This window comes from Furipterus horrens, unplaced genomic scaffold (genome assembly GCF_987537825.1).
Source record: "Furipterus horrens unplaced genomic scaffold, mFurHor1.1.pri manual_scaffold_3, whole genome shotgun sequence".
NCBI classification, from domain to species: domain Eukaryota; kingdom Metazoa; phylum Chordata; class Mammalia; order Chiroptera; family Furipteridae; genus Furipterus; species Furipterus horrens.
Genome location: NW_028327173.1, coordinates 208,717,584 through 208,739,547, shown reverse-complemented (window position 1 = coordinate 208,739,547; position 21,964 = coordinate 208,717,584). Strand labels below are relative to the sequence as shown.

The window sequence follows — 21,964 nt, the reverse complement described above, 5'->3', positions numbered from 1 at the left end:
GCCAGCAGCAGCTCCGCCTGACCCCACACTGGGTCCAGTTTGCAGTTGTGGGGGGAGGGCAGGTGTGTGGAGCCCATAGGGGCAGCCAGGGGCCAGCTCAGGGGAGCCCCAGCTCTGCCGTTAACAGGGAGAGTGTGGGGTGACACTGGGTGAGTCTCCGCCCCTCCGGAGCCTCAGCTCTAAAAGCTCACGGTGGGTGGGGGTGTTGGTGAACCTGGTGTCCTTTCGTTAAGGCCCCTTTCCTTCCCAGAGGCCAGGGGGGCCCCTGCCTGTGGCTCCAGCTCCCACTGTGACAGAGACCACCCTTCCGGCCTCACCCCAGGGGGCCAAGCCCGCCTGGGACTGCAGCCCACTGAGCACATCTTCTAGGGTGGCTCATTTTTATCCCGAAGTGATTAGTTCTACACATCAGTGTTTAAAGAGAAAAGTGACCTTTCACTTTTTTTTTCTTGAAAACTTGAGAGGAAACAATACTACTGATTTTTTTTTTTAAAGAGACAAGGCCTGTCTGCAGAGCGGCAGAGGTGTATATTTTTCACGATGCGGGGCAGAACCCGCGCTTTCTGGAATAGGCCGGAACGCCTGGTTCCTGTCCCCACGCCGCAGGCAGCCACGCTCTGTTTTCTGTAGGATGTGACCCCTGGGGAAGTGGGGCCCGCCCCTCCCGGCTCCAGCCGTTCCTACCTTCCATCAGACCCCTTTGAGCTGGGGAGAGCAGAAATAGGACTTTTGATAGCGTGGTAAAACAGTGAACTATTTTAGTACAAGGTAACAGAGAAGAGTGTGACAGTGTCTACTTTGCGCTAGATAAATAAAGGCTCTTTGCAAGCCTCGCGGGGGTGTGCAGTGCGTTTGTCTCGGGGGGCAGGGTCGCCGGTGCGTTCAGACCACTGACTGCTGCTCCAGGGGCCTCTGCGTAGCCACAGGCCAGAAACAGGGTTTCACGTTCAAACCTCCCTCTGCCGTCCGGGGTGTGCCGGACAGCTCCAAGCTGGCTGGGAACCCCAGGCTCCACCCCCCCCCCCCCAGAGCCCGTGGGTGAGGCGGCGAGGCCCTCGGGTCCAGAGGGAGAGCCCACCCACGGGCCGCAGTGGGCTGAGCCCCGCCCCCCGCCAGTACCACACGCAGGTTTCAGAACTGCTTTTATTTGGGTAACTGACTGAAGGAGTCTCATTTGTAACCAAGATGGAATTCACAGTATGTTGTCACATTCACTTAAAAAATATATCTCTATGTACAGGAATCTGCAGATCGTGTAAACATACGTTACTTCCCAAGTACATTCCTCCCCTTCTTCCTGGAGGAAAAGGAAAAAAGCCATCCAACCAGGCAACCCCTTCAAAAATAACTTTAATACAAAGGATGTAAATCTAACTCAAAAACGTGGTTCTTCTGACCGAGCGAGCGTCACAGGAGAGAACGCAGAACGAGAGCCACCACCCTGACTTCAGGCGGAGCTGGAGGTTCCAGGAAAAGTAGGCACTGATTTCTAGAAGGAATTCACTCCTTACGGAAGCTATTTCTTGAGCCAATATGGCTGGTTACATGTTCACTAGTATACAGTCGCCCAGTGCAGGCCTCAGGCCTGAGCGGACCCCAGCGCCAGGCGGCGCTGCCCCACGCCCCCGGGGGTGGGGGGACCACCATGTCTGCCCGCCTGCAACTGTCTGGCGTTATACAAGGTTGCCTGCTGCTCACTCGCTCCAACTGCTCTTCAAGTCGATTAGAAAAACTGCTGTTGTTAAAAAGAAGGGGGGGGGGGGCGTCAGGTTATCTCATCCAGGCCGCGCGCCCCAGCCCCCCCACCGGAGGCATGCCAGGTGGGGGGATGGGAGGGGGCACGGGCGGCTGCCCTCCAGGGGGCACGGATGGAGGTGGATAGCTGGCTGGGGGCAGGCCCATGCCTGGAGGAGGGTGAGGAGGGACAGCGTGGGTGGGGGGCAGGCGTGGGGGTGGGGGCGGGAAGTTGGGGTTGTAGGTAGGTGGGGGTGGGGGGTAGCCAGGAGTGGGGGGCGGGATGGCAGGCGGGGGGAAGGATGCTGGGGGCGGGGGCACCGGCGGCGGGGGAGGGTTGGGGGGGTAGACGTGGGGGTGGTAGGGCAGGTGAGCGGGCGGGCCGTAGGCAGGGGGCATGGCGCCGTAGGAGGGGCCCTCGGTCTTCATCATGGACTGCAGGCTCTGGTAGCCCTCCCCGGACATGTAGGAGCTGCTGGTGGACATCCCGGTTATGTAGCTGGAGGGCGGCGGCGGCGGTGGCCGGTGCGGCAGCGGCGGCGGCTGGTGCACAGGCGCCGGGTGGGCCGGAGGGGGAATCTGGACTTTGGGGAGGTCACTGGCATCCACAGGGCCTGGTGGCTCGGCCTCGCCCAAGGCAGCCGAGAGGGGAGGCTTCCGGTCTGCGGCAGAGAGGCCAGTCAGGGCCCAGGGCTGCCGCGCCAGCCCCCCAGAGCTGCAGCGGTCCTGCCCAGATGTGGGAAGGCGGGCTCACACCCACCGGCAGGGCTCCGTGCCCACCCCCAGCTTCCCCAGGTAGTTCTGCGTTCCTGGCTGTGAACATTCAAACACACTTAGGAGTTTGCAACGCCCTCAAAATTCCTGGGCTGTGAAAGATCCTTGGTCACTACTGTCCTTTAACATTTTGGCTGCAAAGTCTCCCTTCTGTAAACTTTCCCAGAACCCCCCAAACTTGCCCTCAAAGAGGCGGGGGTGGGGGGGTGGGGAGCTGGCAGCCTGCGGCTCTCAGCAGACACTGACCTGGAGGTGGCTGGGCTGGAGGCAACGGAGGGTGAGCGGCCTCGATTTTGGGGATCTTAGGCGGCGGCGGTTCTGCGGAGACAAAGCAGATTAGAAAGCACTCACACCCCTTCATGTGACAAGCGTGCCGCAGCCACGGTTATTTAGAAACGGGCTGTTCAGGAGTTCCTTCAGGGAAGAAAGAGCAGGTCAGAAAAAAGCTTCAGGGAACCCGAGGGAGGTCCCGGCTAAGCCGTTCTGTGCTGACCCTTCTACATAAAAGCGCACAGCAAGTGCAGTCAGTCCTCTGCCCTCCTACGCTCCCCTCGGAAGGAAAGCCACACTGTCTCCCCCTTTCCACAAGACGAGCCCTTCCGACAACCTGAGAGCCACGGAGCGGCGCCCCTGGGAGTCCCCACTAACACCCAAAACACAAGGGAAGGCCCCGAGTGCGCCCAGGACACCGCCTCCTCTTCGTTATTGAGACACATGTTCCGTCTATCTTCTCTCACAAATACTTGCTCCCGGGTGGCAGCTGGCCAGCAGCAGCATGTTAACTGGCACCAGAAGAGACCTGGGGGCGAGTGACCGAGAGCTAAGAGGCTGGGGCCCCGGGGGCCCCTCAGGGTCTCATGGCTGCCTGGCACCAGCACCCACGGTGACGACGCTAAGTCGCCCAGACCGGCCACACCAAGTCCAGGCCGTGGGTCCGGCCTGTCATTTCCCTCAGAGACCAAACGCCCTCTCCAGGCGCACGGATCTATGCCGCCCGCCCCTACCTCTCCTCCGCAACTGGGGCCCCGAGCTTGGAGCCCGCCCGGGCGCAGCGGCCAGCCCTCACAGGCGGCGGCCTCCTGCATCTGTGCCCGGGTCCCGCCCCCTCCCGGTGACCGGCCCGCTGGGGCTGGCCGACAGAAATGCAAGGAGAGCCCACGTGTAACTTTACATTTTCTAGTAGCCATGTTCAGAGGAAGTAAAGTTAATTTTAATATTTAACCTGACATTTTGAAAATTTGATCATTTCAACGTATCATCAACAAAAATTTACAAATAAAAATTTTTAGGTTCTTTTTTCTTACACAGATCTGGTGTGAATTTTGCACTGAGGGAACACGGCCACTGGAGTCGGCCACATTGCCAGCGCTCCCAGCAGCCCCTGTGGCTCGTGGCATGTCCGGCACCGTGCCGCTCAGTCGGCACCCCCGCAGGCTGTGTCTGCTCCCCCACCCCCACCCCATGGCCCCCACTGTGACTGCCTCACCAGGTCTCATTCAGATGCTGGCATGCTCCCCACCCCCTCCCTCTGCTGGCACTGCTGCCGGGAGCCTCCCCACAAGGAACCTGGGCATTGCCCTCCCGTGCGAAGCCCTCTGGGGCCCGCACTGCCTATGCAGAACCTCTGCCCCTGCGGGCAGGTCGGCGCTGTCGTCTGCTTCCAGCCCCAGTTCAGTCCTGCCAACGGCAAGGCTCTCCCGGCTCTTCCTGTCCCAGCGAGACTCCTCCCCACCCACTCCCAACTCGTCTGCTCACCTGCCTCTCTCCACCTACAGGCCCCACCCCCTGGGCCCGAGCCCTCCAAGGCCACCCCCGGCTGTGGGCCCCTCTTCTGGCAGATGCTGTGCTGGGCACCGCACGACCACAGGTCCACAGGGCAGGTGCGCCCCCCTCTTCTGGGTCTCACCGTGCTTTTGCTCGTCCGGAGCTAAAAACATTTACTTGCGCTGAACTCACCATTCCCTCAAAGATCCTGGGGAAATGCGGTTTCCTGTCACTTGAGGATCTCAACAACAGCTCAATAAATAACTCACTCCGTGCCGGGACTAAGCAACGGGACACGGGGCCCAGGGAGCAGGGCCCGGGCCTTCCCCGAGCGCAGCACGCCAGGGCCGGGGATGCACGCGTGGCTGCCCGGCTCTGCCGTCACCGTGCCGAGCGCACCCACGTGCCCTGTTCCCGCCCAGCACAGCATCGAGCTGACCGGCTCCCGGCCGCGCCGCGCACGCGTCTGTGAGAGCAGGCGTCAGCAGCAGCGCGGTGGGTGGCAGCTCTCGGGCGGCCCCCTGCCCCCTGCGGCCCTTCCTCCACTCCGCCCCGCTGCTCCCTGGCCAGGACGGCGCCCCCAGGGCCCTTATTCTCCTCACTGTCCTCGCTGTGGCACGCTTCACTAATCTCTAGCAGTAAACGCTGCTCAGCAGGTCTCCTACGTTCACAATTACATCTTATACACGTGACTCAGAACATTGCGACTGACACTTTTTATCAGAACAGAATCTAAAAATTGAGGGTCTAGGGATAAACACAGAAGACAAGTGACATTTTCTGGCAAGCAGGGTCACATGCGTGATGGGCTCTAAGGTTAAACTTTAAGGCCAATCTAACCTGAACAAAACCATGATGACTAAAATGTAAAGTTTTGAGAAGCAGAAACAGAAAACTAAAAACCAGGACAGGAGGTTACCTGCTGCCTTGTTCTCTTCTTTGGGAGACACCACCTGTTGCAAAAAACAGAACGGAACTGTGAACGAATCCCCAGGAACCGTGAGAGAGTGGACGGTGCAGACATGGAATCAGGGACAGGACGTGGCCTCAGACAAACCGTTGCTGGCTTAACCTGAGGGCCACACTGCCAGCCTTGGCTGGTGCAGCTCAGGGGATGGAGCGCCAGCCTGCAAACCAAGGGGTCGTGGGTTCGGTTCCCGGTCAGGGCACAGGCCTGGGTTGCGGGCCAGGTCCCCAGTTGGGGGCGTGAAAGAGGCAACCACACACCGATGTTTCTCTCTTTCTCCCTCCCTTCCCCCCTCTCTAAAAATAAATATATAAAATCTGAAATAAATAGAGAAAGAAAGGACACTGCTGTCTGCAGAGCATCATTTCTTCCTCCCTCTTCCCGTTTCGAATCAGACAGAAACACTAACTTTCCTGAGTTCTGCGCGATCTGAGCTTCAGGCCCTCTGGGGCACGGCGCAGGATGTGATGAGCGCAGGGGGCAGATGCAGGTTTACCTGCATGGCTTCCCCGGGGGGCTGTGTGACATCAAGTGCCCGCCCTGCCGGCCAGGCTGCTACCCCCTTGTGGGGGTCGCTCCGACGAATGCCAGCACTCACAGACGCGAACACTGCACAGTGAGAGGGACCTGGAGACACCCGTCCCCGCAGGGCGGACGTGGAAAGCCAGCCACACTCACCGTGGCGCGCTTTGCCTGGCGGGGAGGACTGGGCTGCGGGGACGGCTTCTTGGGCTGCTGGGCCTGCTGCGGCGGCGGCGGCGGCGGCTGGGCCGCCGGCGGCGGGTCCTTCTGCAGGGGCTGCGGCGGCTCAGAGCCTGGAGCCGCCTGTGACGGGGGCACTGGTGGCACTTGAGGTGTAGACGGGAGCGAAGGTGGCTGCGGCAGCTGATGTGGCGCGTGATGAGGCATCTGCTGTTTTCCTTGTGAGTAAAGATCCAGGATTTGGTGGCAGATGTCTAAATGAGAGGTGACAATTACACTGACCACAAATTGATATTTTAAATAAAATTTTACCTAGGAAAAAAATCAGCCCACCTCCCTCTGCCCCTCCGACTCCTCTACAAGGACCCTCACGCGGGATCGTATCTGCCGTTCGCCCCGTCTCTGCTGTGTCCAGCACTGCTGGGTCTTTTCAGGTCACCAAACCCATGTGCTTGGACAGCGTGAACATCCCACGTGAGCAGCTAACCCAGGACGCTTCTGAGGAATGGTTTACACGGGCCTGCTTGGGAACGCCCGTCCCCGGGGCTCGCGTTCTCAGGGCAGCGCCACCTCAACAGGCGTGAGACACCCTCACGGAAGGCGCGGCGGGCCCGTACCTTCCAGCACATCCACGGGGACGTCTTGCACAAACTGCTCCCACCACCTCCGGTACATGGGCTTGGAGGTCCACTCTTGGATTTCAAATTTGCACAAGCGTCCCGCAAGATACATCACTGCCACGGCTATGATCTCCGGCTCCCACTGCAGCGACAAGGTCGTGCAGAGGCTGTTCAACGAGAGAGAGGTGACGGCTTGGATGGGCGGACACCTGGGGTTAACTCCAGGGCGGAAGTGAGATGCTGTATCTAACTGTCTATTGCCGAGTCTTCTCTAAACACATCGAATGATACATTATACACATGTGAAAGCAGGTTTCTAGTCTTCCAAAAGTATCCAAATAAGTAACTTCAGCCACAGTTACTGACTTATTCCTTAAAGACTGGGAGGAATTCCTGCACATTCAGGAACTGCCATGCTATGGAACACAAATGGAAATGATTTCTGTTCTTCAAGCTGCTGAAGTCTCAGCCCCAGAGCTGACCCGCCCCCCCCACCCCCGCCCTGAGTGATGGCAGCTCCCCTCCTGGCACTGCGGGCTCTGGAACATCAATGATCCGAAACCAGTGCCCCAAACGGGTCTTCTGTTTTTGTTTGTTTGTTTTTTGGCAGAACCACCAAATGATTTTAAGCACCAGGTGTCAAAATTCTCTGGTGTATTGTTCTGGACTTATGTTTCAAACTGGGGGCAAGAGTTCAGCTTCTTCCACGCCCACGACACGGCAGGGCCCGCCCTCGGCTGGGAGCAGGGGTCTGGGACCTCAGCCCCCGCTCTGCCCCTGACTTTCTCCTCAAGCCGGGTCAGGTCAGTCTCACACCATAAACACTTTGGGATCGTTTCTGCAGTTTGCTAAGAAAAAAGATAATTAAATCAACATTTAAACAAATGTACCTGTCATTTACAAATGTCCACGCCATCTGAACCAACTTTTGGATTTTGTTTTTATCACCTAAAAACGGGGGGAAAAGGTAAATTAGTAGTAACAGAAAAAAGCAGCAGCACAAGAAGCAAGAGGTACTTAGGTAAAGCCCGGGGAACCCTCAGCATCATCCCAATACAAAGCCAAGGGCGTCCACCTGGGAGACAAGGACAAATGAGTGGGTCCGAGCCCCACCTGTGCTCTCCCCACGTGACCTGTGCCGAGAGCCACGGTTTATGGGAAACCTGGCTCCAAGGCTGATTTTATTAGGCTGTTCAAAAAATTCTGACTCATTTTCCTGTTTCCCATCACCTGGCAGCTGGATGGCAGAATCTGTTGATACATAAGAGGCAACAGTACTAACAGCCACGGAAGTGAACTCTCCGGGCAAGCTACGGCCGGGGACGTTCCGTGCTGAATTCTCTGCTTTCTTCTTCTGAAAAGCACAATCTCAGCGACCTCAAACAATTACGAAGACTTGGTTTGGGAACAAAGAAGTTCTTCTAATAACTTTTTCTTACCTTTGAGTTGTTTTGCATATTTGAGTAGGAACTGGTATGGATGTTCTACTTGTAAGTCAAACTTGATGGTCTGTAGTAAGATTCTCTCCAGAACCATTACTTCTTCCTAAAAATAAAACAAATGCTGGGATGGTAGTTTTAATCACAGTTCTAAAATGGCATTTAAAAAGCGAGCTTTCCTATTTATTTTTAAGTTATAACTACTTTTTGTTCCTTTTCTCCTTTCTCCCATTCAGGCACAATGATAAATTCTGAAAAGACCTAAGAGATGATAAAATAGAGCTAATTTAAAAAAATACTGGAAACAAAACATTCTAAGAAATGTCACTGCTTTCAATAGATGAGCGTCCCTCTCCTACAAACCAGACCTTCCCTTTACAGATAACAGACCCGAGCTGCAGTCCCTCTGCAGACCTCCGTCAGAGCACTGCGGTCCTTCAGGAGTTTACATCGAGACCCCCGGCAGTGCGCTGTGCCTTCCCCCTGCCCCACACTGCCTGCCTGGGGCCCTGCCTATGTTCCCAGGGCCAGGGCCCCACCGCACTTTCCACAGTGGCATTCCTCACAGCTCACCCCTGGACAGCTTTATGGATACTTGATTAAAATCTCTCCCACCACTCAACTGTTAAATCCCTGAGAGCAAAGTCCACGTCTGTTTGGCCACCTGTTTTATGTCTAGTATGTAACACAGAGGCTGGAACAAATATAGGTTGAATAGGTGAAAAAATACAAGGGGACAGGGAACTACACAGTTAAAGCAAAGCTAATTAAGGCAAAGAAGTTCCACGTGATTCACAATCTTATTTTTCTTTATAGCTTCCGATGCCCCCCCAAATGACTGCTCTTGCCTCCTCTCTGCCAAGGAAAACGCCCTCCCCAGGGGCCTTGGGCCCCGACCCAGGTCCTGTCTGGGAGGCTGCACCGTCGAGGAGAAGCAGGCTGCGAAGCCCTCTGCCCACGTGGGCCCGGCTGGGCCCTGGCCTAACAGTCTCACTGGTGGGCCTGCCCCCTCGTCCTCTCGTCTGGGGCACAGGGGCTGCAGAACTCCAACCTCACTGCGCCGCCCCAGGTCTTGGTCCCTTGACGTGAGGGTACAGTGGATAAAGGCAGAAAGCAAGGTGGGACTTCTCCAAGGCACCTTGAACCACACACACCAGCTACTTCCATGTGCCTGGCCTTGCCCGCAACATGCTGCTACTCTAAAAACCAGTACACACGGGCATTGAAAACACTATCTCATGCTTACGTTACTTTTCTAAAAGTGCATTTTTGATGACTGTCAGTATGAATTCCTAATAGGTTCACCTTTTCACAAACAGGTGAATGAGTTATAAATTAGTTCAAGACACAGGGTTACCCACGTCAACAATACTTATGAAGTACTGGTATTAATCACCACCAGTGTATGTGAAAGTGTTCTGGGCCTCAAAGCAAGGAGGAAAACACACACGTATATCAGTACTGCTGGGCAGAGAGGGCAGCCACCGCGGGAGGCAACACCAGCCCGTGCGTGGTGCTTTAACTGTGGTTTGAGTCTCTTCTCCACAAGATTAGTTTGTCTTTTACTCAGCAAGTACCCGCGGAATGCCCACCCTGTCCAGCCACTGTACTAGGCACCAGACACGGCCTTTGCTCTCACAGATCTTCCACTTGAGAAGAGGGCAGTTCTTTGTGTGACTACTTAATTAAAATCTACTAAAGAGCTGTGATAACTGTTATGAAGGATATTTAACAGGTGTCCTAAGGGTTACAATGGGGGGACCGGACAAGAATGGGGGTAGCAGAGAGTTGCCACTGGTCCTTGAAAGCGTTCCTTTAGAACCTAACAACAGCACGTAGACAATCATTGTAACACCATTTCTGGTCATGAGCAGGCGTGTGGGGAGAGGACAGGTGGCTGGGGGGACCGCTACCGAGCCCTGGGGCTCTGCCAACAGCCGCAAGTGTTAATACTGCCCACCATCCTTGGGAGCAAAGACACAGCACACGCAGACGCACGTGCAGGGACGTACAGCGTGGGCCCCTTCCGTTCACCCGGGAGCTGCCGTCACCCCCGAATCAAAGCGCACGGCCCTGGGGGCCGGGGCACAGACAGCCAGGAGCGGAATTTGCTCATTTCCGCCACATGTGCTGTCGGCTGACAGTGCTCAGAACAGGACTTGGCACATCAGCAGGGGCCACCTCAGTGCCGGTTACACAACGTCCCCCCCCCCCCCCCTCACAGGAGCAGAAGGGCCTCAGGGCTGGCAGGTACCGGAACCCCAGCCCCTGTCATTGAGGCCCTGACCTTAGTGCACGGGAGTGAGAGTTCGAGCAGGACGCGGTGGCTCTTACCTTCGGGTCGTCCCCAAACTGTCCAAACTGTACGTCGTTTAATAGACTGCGGGCCGTCTTGATGATATCTTTACATTTTTTTGGTGTTTCCTCTACTTTCCCAGCCAGAAAGAGACAGCAAGCTCCTGTTACCTAAAAGAAAGACAAGAGTCCCCGAGGTGCTGTTCCCAGAGCTCATGCAGGAGCACAAGCACGGACTTCTGTCCTTCGTAACAACCCGGTCCCGCTCATCCTCCTACCTTCCCAGTTCTCACGCACAAGAACTCAGACGCCCTAAAAGCTCCATAAATGACTTTAGTCTTCTGAAGAACGTGTTATGTAAACAGAGTGGATGCCAGAGGGAAAAAAGCCCCAGACATAGACATTCTTCTCACACCGTGGTCTGAAGGAGACTCCCGGACCCAAGAGCGTGGCTGGGCGCGTCCCCTGGGTGCTGCCTCTGACCAGCGCCCAGGGCCGCTCCTTCCCTCCGCCAGGGTCCCGGTCCGGCCCCGCCCCGCAGCGGGGGTCTCACTGCTCTGTCTTCAGCTTCAGCGTCCCTGCCCGCTCTCACCTCCCCTGCCCGTCCCCGACAGAGCCCTGGTCGTCAGACTTCAGACACTGTGCCAGGGGCATGACGCCAATTCTGATCCCGTCCCCTTCCCCTAGAACTTGTGTATAAAACTAGGTAAAACCTCGGCAAAGGAAGAACCCCCAGCGAATGAGCTTCCTGTCAAGTCTGATTCTATCGGCTTCTTTACGAAACCCTCCACCACGTCAGTTTACCCACTTAGGTCCACCACCCTCATCTGGCCACACAGGGCCCCCCACCCCACGCCCGCCACAGGGGCTCCTGGCTGCGCTGCCCCGACCACACGCTTCCTCCACGTTGCTGCCACACCGGTTTCTGTGGGACTGCTGCTCTGCCCCGCTCAGCATGCCGGGCCCGCTGCCCGCCGGGGCTCCCCGCGCTGCAGCACCCCGTCCCCAGCCGGGCGTGATCCCTCTCTCTCCTGCTGCTGCGGCCTCACCCCCTGCCACGCCCTGTACAGGGCACAGCGTCTATTCGGACTCAGGGCCACGCCGGCAGGTCCCGTCCGAGTCTCGCGCAGAGCAGGGCCTCTTTAAGGAGCAACGGAAGGATGAGCACTACGGCCTAAAGCGTTTCTGTGCCCCCCGGCCTCTGCTGGCTCTCAGTTATGAGCCCAAGTTTGTCTTGGCAAAGGTGACAGGGAGTGAACTCCCACACAAAGCACACTACGACTGTGGTCCATGTTGGGCTAAATAAAAAGGCTTGAGCGTGGTTAATTAACAACAACAACAAAACAAAGTTCAAACATGATCTTGTTTATACACAGTATGTACTATGTAGAAATAAACTTTTTGGAAATATAATAAGAGATTATAATCAGTCCACTGTGTGGAAATAATCACGGGTGCTACAGCATTGCAATCGAAGTCAAATACTTACATATCTTGGGAATTGCTTGAAGGAATGAAACATATAGAAGCGATGAAAATAAATTATTCCAGTTGCCAGGGTATCATAGTGCCTGTTGTTCTGGTTAAGGACTTTAACGGAACATTTTATAGGTCGTGTTCTTAGTTAAATGGGGGGAAAACCAAAGACAAGCAACAGCAACGAAATCAGCGGAAAAGTAAACACTGTCAGTGGCGAAGCAGGTAGATGGGAATCTTGGCATCAGAGTTCTGGGCCAAGGCTCAGCAAGGTCAGGGTTACGCTATTAGCACGGGCCGGGCTTCGCCATCATCGAGAGCACTTCCGCTGGGATCCCCGGGTGCTGGGTTCCTCCGGGTGGCCACCTGCTCAATGGCTAAGTCCACATGTTTAAATGAAAAACAGGAAACAGAAAAACCCCTGAAGAGCCAACCAAGTCAGAAACAACATTTAGATAACACGACAGTCAGGAAACACTGTAGGACAGGGGCGTTATTCTATATTTGGTCTAAGCCTCTGACTTCGTTCTCAGGGGTGGAGGTGAGGAGCCCACCTACAGGATTCCAGGGAGAGAAGGATACAGTCCCAAACGCGTGCCCACATCGAAGATGAACCGGGCCCCCTCTCGGCGGTACCGGGCCTCGGTGGCCGGGTCGAGTCCTTCTAGCTGAGAGGGTGTGTGAGCCAAGTCTTTCTTATCCCAGTACCAACATGGTTTTGTGTGGTCCAGGGTTGCCGAGGTTACTGAAGGGCTTGAGTTTTCTTTATTTTCCTTCATTTATTGAAGTAGGCTTGTTCTTTTCAGAAGGTTCTCTGGAAGTGTTAGATTCCTGAGAGAGAAGCAAAGCAAACATGGGAAAGGGATACCCCAGGTGGAGACATCCCAATCACGAGCAACCCACAACCACAGGCTGCACCTGACTTTGAATCGAAATCTCCCACTGAAACACACTACCGACCGGCAGGTAGAAGCCCAGGCTCGGCTCCAAAGCCAGCTGAACACGCCCCCACGCACTGCTCTATGCCACTTCCTGTAAGGGACCTGAGCACCCATGGACTTTGGTACCCACGGGGGTCCTGGAACCAATCCCACGCAGACACCGGGGAACGCCGGTGTGTGGGAGACCCCCAGGACGGCACGCCCCGCCTTTCAGGGCCGATTACAAGGAAGAGAGCTCCCATCTCACCCACCTTCGCACGGGTCCGGACTGCGCGCCTCACCACCACCCAGGCCGGCCCTAAGCCCCGATGGGGCTGACACTCCGGCCTTCCCTGTCTCTCCCATTTAGCGCTCAGTTCAGCTCCCCCTTCTGGTTCACACGATTTCACTCAGGTGCTTCCCCTTGGAAAGGCCACCAGACTGGACGAAGCCCCGTCTGCAGAAGTCACTGAACTGAGCAGTATATTATCAGGCGGCGGTGCAGTGGTCTGGGGGGAGCAAGGCGGGGGGGGGGGGGGTAGGGGGAAGAAGTCAGTTTAAATTCTTCTTGCTTCCTCATCTGCTTCTCTTTTATTCAGAATAAAGAGATTCTCTAAAGGTTCTGTTGAGAAAAGAAAACAGAAAACAAGCACTCTCATCTGAGGTCCCAGCGACACGTAGATTCAAGGTGGAGCAGAGAGGAGACATTTTCACACCAGGAGAAGGGCTCTCCCAGAGCGCGAGCCCCGCGTGGGGCCCGACGGGAAGGCCAGGGCGTCCGCTGGCCCGGCAGCCCAGCGCTGGGGAAGCTGACAGGGCAGGCTGCTGGGGGCTCTGGGGAGAACCTGGCATTTCCTTCGACGGGAAAAGTAAGGACCCGAAGAAAAGCAATCCCGTGAACTAATTTACATTTCTGTGTGTGGCTGAACCAGGCAATGGTTCAGTGGGGGACACCAGTTAACTAAAGCCTCCTAAGTATGAGGAAGTGCAGTTACATGTCTTAAGATACCATCTCTCACTGATCAGATCAGCAAAAAAATCCAGAAGTTTCACAACACACCCTGTTGGCAAGGCCGCGGAGAGGCGGGCGCTTTCAGACTGCTGGCGGGGGTGTCACAGGGGATACTCTCCCGGGGGGACCTGGCAACACCTGACAGAATCACATCCCCATCAGCTCGCTGCTTGAGCAAGCCCACCTCCAGGAGTCAACTCTGGAAACACCACCACAGGAGGACACAACACAGGCACAAGACTACTCACCAGTGTCCTGACAAGGGGAGGAGCTGTGGACAGCCCGCACGCCCACCCGCAGGGCACTGGCTGGATGCCGTGAGGCAGTGAGCACAGCAGTGGCCCACGACCACGCCGCCGCCGAACAGGGAGAGAGTGCGCCAAGCACTGACATGGAGCCGCTCCCAGGACCAGCCGGAGCCAGGAGTGTGCGCGCAGTGTGTCAGCGCCCAGGCAGGAACGGGGGGGTGGGGTGGGGTGGGGGGTGGGGGTGGGGGGATAGGGGGGATGAGAACAGACACCTCTATTTTTGTAAACTAATGACTCTAATGGCTACCAGCAGGGTTTGGGAAGAACCAGATGGGAACAGTGGGAACGAGACTTCTCTGAGTATACATGTTTTTCTATAGTTCTGACTTAAAAAAACCTTATTTTAAAATAATTGTAGATTTACAGGAAAACTGTGAAAATAGTACAGAGAATTTCTGTATTTCTGCACCCAGCCTGCCGTAATGGTAATATCTTCTATAAGCATGGTACATTGATCAAAATTAATAAATTAACTTTGGTATGTTATTAACTAAAAACTATAGCCTTGACTCAAATTAAATTTAAGTATTTTCCAAAAATCCCTTTTCTGTTCCAGGATCGTAACCAGGACGGCACGTGGCATTTAGGTGCTGCTACTCTCCAAGCACCTCTGCTACGTAAGCGGGTCTCCGTCTCCCAGCCCCGGACCTGGTCTGTCTGACGTCTTCCCCTGGACGGACTGGGGGTTCTCAGGAAGCACGCTGGAGGCCGCGCCCCCGCCCCGCTGGCCTTAACCACAGCGTTTGGTTGAAAGGGACCTGCCGGGGCTCTCAGTACCGTCACTATTTCCCCTTTTCTTTTTTCTACTCCTGGGAAGTGAGTCAGGAAATGCGCCCACACTCAGGGGGGAGGGAATGAGACTCCACCTCCCATGGCCAAAGGTCAAAACCACCCCCATGAGTAATCACTCGGGGGTAACTATCTCGCCATGCAAAATACCACCCCAAATTCCGGCTTCTCTTTAAAGTTTCGCCCATTCATTTAGCACTGACCTCTGGAACCTGCCTGCAACCATTATTACTGTGGTGTCCTAAGGGTGGTTTTTTATTTCCTACTTCCCTTCAACATTAGTTGGACTTCTGTAAGAAAGATTTGTTCTTCTCTATCTATTCAAGCATTCATTTGTGTAAGTATGGACCCAATGGTATTTATTTTATGCTTTGAGTTATAATCCAATACTATCGTTATTTTGCTCCGGCTACAGCCTTTGCCAGGAGCTCTTTCAGGCTGGCTCCTGAGTACTTCAGTAACGTTAACTTTTGAATCATGTAAATATTTAACATATATTGATGCATGTCACTAAAAAGAATAAAACAAATCCTAAAACTCAAACCCAGAGTACACCAAACAGGCAACATAACCACAGAAAATCTTTATGAATTGATCTTGTTCCATCCTGAGTGAGATGTAGTCTAAAAACAAAAAGAACTGCAAATAAACCTTAGACTTCTGCAGAAATGCATTGTTACCAGTAGCATTAATACTGTAATTGTTAAACCATTTTTTTGTATATTGCAGGATAAAGCAAATAGATATTAATGTTGTTAAGAATCAAGGTTTTCAGTGCAAAGGAAACAAATATATATGTGCATAAAATAAAAAATCAGAAAAGAACCTGTGATTTTGGATTTTAATAGACAAACAACTGATGGTTTTATATATACTGACACACACCTCCCCCGTCCCCCCCAGCTCTACTGCAAGTACCTAGAGGCAACAACATTCCCGTCAGGAACACGTCTTGTGCTCAAGTCTTAGTTTTCAACACCATTTCCCCCTCAGAGTCAGGCCCCCTTTCCAGTTTGGGGGAGGGGCCTGCCTGGGATGTGCTCAGACCAGCAGACGCTCAGGAAAAGACACAGCCACCAGCACGATGGACTCCCACTGGGCAAACTCAGGGAATGTGAATATTAAAAAGAAAAATGACTATAACTGATTGGAAAAGACTAACCAATCCATGAGTTCATACTAATATCAAAGAGACATTTAATCATTACTGTGAAAAAAGTACCGCTACCTTAACACACTGCCCCGCCGCGGCCTCACTAACGGGGTGAACACTGCTGGGACGCCCCTCGACGCGACACGATGCGCACTAAGTCGTGCTCTGGCCCCAGACAGCTTAACCTAAGCCCACCCCGCCTTTCGACCCAGTAACTACTGGAGGAGGAAGAACAGGTTACAGAGCACAAGGAAACTGCTGTCACGCGCAGAAAGTGCCACACGCTACAAGACAGCTGGCCTAGCTTCTTCCAAAAAGGGTCAGTGTCACGCACACCAAAACCCCTAAAAAAGATGGAAGGAATGTCATACATTTGAAATAACTAAAGAGGCACGAGAATCAAATTCAACGTGCAAACTTTGATTGGGTCCTGGTTTAAAAAAACTGTAAAAGAAATTTTGAATAATTAGAGATTTTTAAAACACAGACTGTATATCAGAGGCCACTGAGGGAATCACTGTTAATTTTCTCAGCGGTGATAACGATCTCGTGACGACAAAGGAGAACGTCCTTGTTGCACAGAGTGGTATCCATTCGCTCTCATTACTGTTTGGTAGTAGCTTCCAACCAGGGGCAAATGCGCGCCCTCCAGGGAACATTTGGGAACGTCAGAAGACATTTTTTTGTTGTCAAAGTTGCGGGTCTGCTGTTGGCATCCAGGAGGCAGAGCTCAGAAATACTGCCGAACATTCTGCAATGCACAGCATAACCTCCCCAACAAGAAGTTAACTGGGGGTCCAAAGTGCTGTACAGGAAGGATTCTGTTCCCTAAAACCAACACGAGTTATCTGTCCATTCTGCCATGGGCGGACATGCGAAATGTTTCTGGTTTTTGGTTAATAACAGCTGTAAGCACTCACGTGTGTTCCTATAGAGCAGAAGGCAACTGGCCAACTGATGAGGGAATCAGTATCTCAGCACGTCTGTAACTTGTTCCTGGTTCACTAGCTGGGAATCTCTAAGCTCTATTAACAGTTCTCCATATAAGGTACTTATTCACTCAAATACTTACTGAGCATTTACTGTAACCCACACCTCAGTGACACGGCAGAGAACAAGAGGCAAGATCTTGGTCCCACCAGAAACACCGAGTGGCAGAGACAGAGAAACAAGAACGCTACTATTTGTCAGAAAGCGGCAGGTGCCGTGAAAAACAATGAGGCACGGGAAGGGGAGACTGACGAGGAGGAACTGTCAGACCTGCAGGAGGACGGGCACTGTCAGACCTGCAGAAAGACAGCCACTCGGAGCCCCCAGCAGCCGCTCCAGTGAAGCCCAAGGAGGGCCTGCCCCACACGGCGGTGGCAGGAGGGGGGCATGACTGACCGCTGAGAGGCACAGAACGGCAGGAGAGGACTTCACGTCTGCCTGACCGACAGAGAAGGGTAACGATGAAAAGGAAAACGGGGAAGAGAAAGCACTGGTTTTGATGGGGGAGAAAAAGAAGAATTTGGTTCTACGAGTAATCAGGTTTGAAAAACTTGTAAGACACTTGTGTGCAAATATCCATCAGACAGATAAACAGGCCTGTTGAAATCCGGAAGGAACCCTTCTGCTCGGGATTCACCTACACAGACCTGACGACTGAGGGCACGGTGACAGATGGAGAGATGGCGCCTGAAGCAGGGGTCTGGGGACAGAGCTTGGAAGAACATGAGGACGCAGGAGGAAAGGGGAGGCACGGTCAAAAAGGCGGGGGATAAAACTGCACCCTTAGTCGCATACAAAACCAGGGGCGTCAGCTCTCAGCTAGAGGAGGTAGTCAACAGTGACAGATCCTTAAGGGAAATTCAAGGGCAAGGAATTAAGGAGAGGTTACTGGGATTGGTGATCAGCGATTAGAGACGTTGAAAACCGACTGCAGTGCCTGCTGCACAACCAGAACACACTAGACCCCCATGCCTTGCACACTTCAAATGGGTGACTGGTATGCGAACTACACCTCACACCAGCAGCCACACACACGTATGTAAGGAGAGCCCCTTCGGATGCGCAGTGGGGCAGAAGGAAGGCTCCCTGGGATGAGTGGGCTGTCAAACAGGCTACTCTTTCTTCAGCATAAAGGAGAATGAAGGACGTCTGTAGCCAGGAGACGAGTCACTGGAGGAGGCTGAACAAGCCCGAACGGCTAACCGGTCAGGGAGAATAAAAAGCACCATAAAAAGTTAACCCTGGAAGGGCGGCTCTGCCTCTGAGACAGGGGGAGCAAAGGTCTGAGGAAGGTGTTCAGAGTATCTCCGTTTTCTCAGGAAGTAGAGAGCCAAGACACCTGCTGGGAGGGGAGGGGCAGAGTGGGGAGAGGGCTGGGAATAACCCAGCAGGGATCAGACCAGGATGGGCGAGAACCCCAGTCCCCCAGGGGACAAACCACAAACACAGGCAGGCCCGTCTTCCCTCGCTGTCAGTGACCCAAGCCCATGCTAATAATCTAGGGCGGGTGCCTTTAGAGCCCGGGCAGAATGAAGCATACACGAACTGCAGGGAAAATAAATGCGCGCAAATGCAATACAAACAGCCCTCTGAATCACCCACCCCGAAAAAGTTCTTATCTCAGTTCCGTAACTCTGTTCCCTTTACTCTTCAGCTATTTTTCACAAGACTCTCAAGTCCTAAGTTTTCTCATCAGCAGTTCATGATTACTGCGGAAGACAGAGATTTATGAGCTCCACCAAGTGGAAGTCTCTCCATAAACCAGCAGCGTGTCAAGGCATTTTAGCAACATCCGTCAGGAAGGTGCCTCGGATCTTTCATTTTACACGGGGGAAGATTAAATTCACTTTTTAACATTCAGAGTTATGGACACTTCCACGCTGGAAACAACAGTCAAGGTGGCTACTCAACTTCTCCACATAGGACAGAAATGCCCCCTGAGCAGCAATACTTGGCCACTTTCACCCGTGGGACCAGAACAGACTGCAGAGCAGCCCGGGCCTGGCCGAGGATCAGCGCCTGGTGCTCACACTAACCCCCGCGTTAACTGGGTGTTGAGTCTGACCTGCGCCGTGCATCCCGGCTCTGGCGCACACACGGCACAGGTGACGAGAACGACGCCTGCCTTCCACCGACTCCCCGCGGCCCCCACCCAGCCCCGTGAGAACACCTCTCCCTAACCGCCTGATCGCCTCCCAAATACATGAGGACGGTTCTCACATTCCGCTCCCTTCTCCAGGGCACGCAGACACCCCATTTGCTCGGTTTGGTTTTACGTGTTTCAAGATCGCCCGTAAATATCAGCCTTCAAATCAGAAGACGATGCTCTGCGTGACCGGGGCAGTGCGCAGGGCTGGGAGGCTGCGGCCGCGCCGGGTGGCAGCCTGGCCTTAGGCTGTCCGCCATCACGACTCGCACGGAGAAAATGCAGCTCGCGGGACACGGAGCCACGCGCCTCGTGCAGGCCGCCAGGGCCCGGCAGGGCCGCTGTGCCACTAGTCTAAGCCGCTGCCTCTGCTCAGGGCGGACGCTGCTGTGCTTCCGTAAACGGGGCCCACTGGGTTTTTGTGAACGCCCTCGATCGTGGCGAATCTCCATCTTGTTAGGCCGGGCCTGTTATCTCAGCCTTCGGAGCTCTGAGCCCCGAGCGCGGGCTCACACGCTAGCTGCTGCACGTTTGAGTACCCTACTAACGACAGCCCTGCCCCGCGCACATTTAAAGCCGGTAACGAAGAGCGCCGATGAGCCCGGCTGGGCGCTCAGTGGGCCGGCGCGCGGGTTCGGTCCCCGTCTGCGCGCCCACCGGCGGCAGCCTGCCCCGCATCGGGCCCTGGCTCTCAGGTCGGTGAGGATTACAAACAAAAGTGCTAATCGGAGTCGGAGCAGGACCAGGACCTGCGGCCTCCGTCTGAAGGCCTCTCATCCTGCCGGCTGCCGCCACTGCATTCCCGGCACGGAGGTCTGGTCATGGGAACGACGTAAACCCGCCCACGCAGACCCCTGCAGTGTGACCGGCCAGGGCAGACCAGGACTGGAGGAGATTACGTTTGGTGCCCTAAGGAACCCTAGATGCTCACCACCGCCCCCATCCAGCACCGATCTAATAAACTTAAAAAAAAAACAACAAAGGAACACCGCTTGTGTCCCCCCGCTTTTCTGAAAACTGAAACTCTGCTGGTTTGGGAGAACCAGCTCTCCATCCCCAACTGCACTGGCCCCTCTCTGTACTTATCGCGGCCTCGCTGTGTCGCGGGGTTTTAAAATTTTATATTTAATTATTTATCACGGATATTTTGCTATATCGCAGGATTTTGCAGTACTATATACGTATGTTGTTAAAGTTATGTAGGTTTAAGCGTGTAGAATATGTTTAAGAACATAAGCAGTGTTTATAAAAGTGGAAAAGGTTCATAAGGGACTGGGAACGGTTTGTACGTGTGTGGGAAGGGTTTATAAAGCCTTAAATATATACAAACACTAAAATAAATGCAGGGCTCCTACTTGGCGGATTGTCACCTATCGTGGGAGCGTCCAGACGTAAGGCCCGCGGAGAGGGAGGGAAGACCGTACGCACAACCCCCCTTGCGGCTCTTCCGACGGGAGCCTAAAACGGATGGTTAACGAGCTTGAGCGTCCGGGAGCCACCTCGTCACTCCGCAAACACCCGAGCTGACCCCGGGCTTCCATCATCGCCTGCGCTTTCAGGGTTCCAGCGATCTGACCGCCGCCCCTGCAGGCGCCCTGGCCCAGAACGGATCGGAGCCTAAATACGCGAACGAGAGACGTTCCTTCCGATCTCCTCCACCACCGCGCCCCCAGTGCCTCTTGTTCTTGCTCGTCCCTACCCAGTTTTGGAGGAAACGGAAAACACGTTTCTTCCTCCCAGACACTCGGCGAGCTGGCCTCTCGAAATGCGCCGCAGCCTCGCGCTGCCTAAGGACGGGAGCGTGCCCTGCGCACGTGTCCTCGGAGACGGGCGTCGCGGGGCGCACCTCGGAGGCGCTAGCAGGCGCCCAGACCCTACGCCTGCCCGGCGACTGCCCCGCGAAACGACACGAGCGCACATGGGGCGCAGGAGAAAGAATCTGCCCGCGGGAGCGCCTTTTCCTCATTCCTTTCCAGATTCCAGAGTCCGAGCGTCCAGCCGGGGCACGACGCCCAGGCCTCAGGCCTCCCCGAGGTGGGGCCGAGCTGCTGCGGAGTAACGCGAAGACCTGGGGAGGCGGCGGCTGGGGCGACGCGCGCTCGCGCGGTCCGATCCCTGTCCTTTCTCCCCACCAGCCAGAAAGCCCCCAGACCCTAGCCGCTCCGCTCGGCGAGGGCCGCTACGTGTTCCGGGGTCCGCGCGGGCCTCTTTCCTCCGCTCCTGCACCTCCAAACGCTCTCCGCAAGCCCGTCCTGCTGCCCCACCATCTCTTGCTAACTTCGAGCTGCCCCGGGGGAAGCAGAGGGAGGCGGAATCCGGGAAGAGAGACCCCACCGGCGGATGGAGGAAGTAGACCACACCCTACTCTGACCTTTAAGTACGCAGGAGGTGGGGGGCGCTGCCTGTGGTCCGTGGGTCACTCACCCCTCGATTCAGGCAATCCCCTCAGCAACGTCTCTCCTTGCTGACAGCGGCCATCTTGGACGTGGGAATGTCGGGGAATACGTCATCACTCTGCGTCGGCAATGGAAAACGAACGACGGGAAGCGCCTGTCAACCAATCAGAAAAAAGTAGAGTTCTCAGAGGAGGAAAGAACAGCCAATCTTCTTCCGATCCTCTTCACGGGAGGAGGAGCCTGTCAGAGGGCCCGCCCATTGATCCAGCTCCCGGAGCAAAGGCAATTCGGAAGCAACCCAACGGCTAACGCTAACGGAACTCGCTCGCGAGAGGCGGGCCCCGGGGAGCCCATCTTCCAATCAGAGCCCTGGCGTGGCACAATTCGGCCAATTGTGGCCCCGGAGCTGACGGGGGCCGAGCCGGCCGTTCTGGCTCCAGGAACCGGCAGGCCCAATGCCTGAGGAGGAACCTGAGCGA

General features: G+C 55.0%; 1 protein-coding gene across 1 annotated transcript; it reads right to left on the bottom strand.

Annotated features, from left to right (window-relative positions):
• Window positions 1-1,129: 1,129 nt before the first annotated feature.
• Window positions 1,130-21,640, bottom strand: CCNK (cyclin K). The gene is made up of 11 exons (XM_090271377.1): window positions 21,514-21,640; window positions 12,354-12,602; window positions 11,785-11,866; window positions 10,335-10,466; window positions 8,001-8,106; window positions 7,452-7,509; window positions 6,559-6,728; window positions 5,918-6,195; window positions 5,192-5,225; window positions 2,755-2,826; window positions 1,130-2,396 (listed from the first exon to the last, which is right to left on the bottom strand). The coding sequence occupies exons 2-11, from the start codon at window positions 12,548-12,550 to the stop codon at window positions 1,771-1,773; spliced, it is 1,755 nt and encodes a 584-aa protein (XP_090127503.1). The 5' UTR covers window positions 12,551-12,602; window positions 21,514-21,640; the 3' UTR covers window positions 1,130-1,770.
• Between the last annotated feature and the right edge of the window lie 324 nt (window positions 21,641-21,964).

Excerpts from the sequence above, each read along its gene's own strand:
- CCNK (XM_090271377.1), bottom strand. The coding sequence starts at position 12,550 with ATGAAGGAAAATAAAGAAAACTCAAGCCCTTCAGTAACCTCGGCAACC. Across the intron at positions 8,107-10,334 it reads AGTTTGGGGACGACCCGAAG|GAAGAAGTAATGGTTCTGGA; the intron begins GTAAGAGCCACC and ends TTTTATTTTTAG. Across the intron at positions 2,397-2,754 it reads TCCAGCCCAGCCACCTCCAG|ACCGGAAGCCTCCCCTCTCG; the intron begins GTCAGTGTCTGC and ends TCTCTGCCGCAG.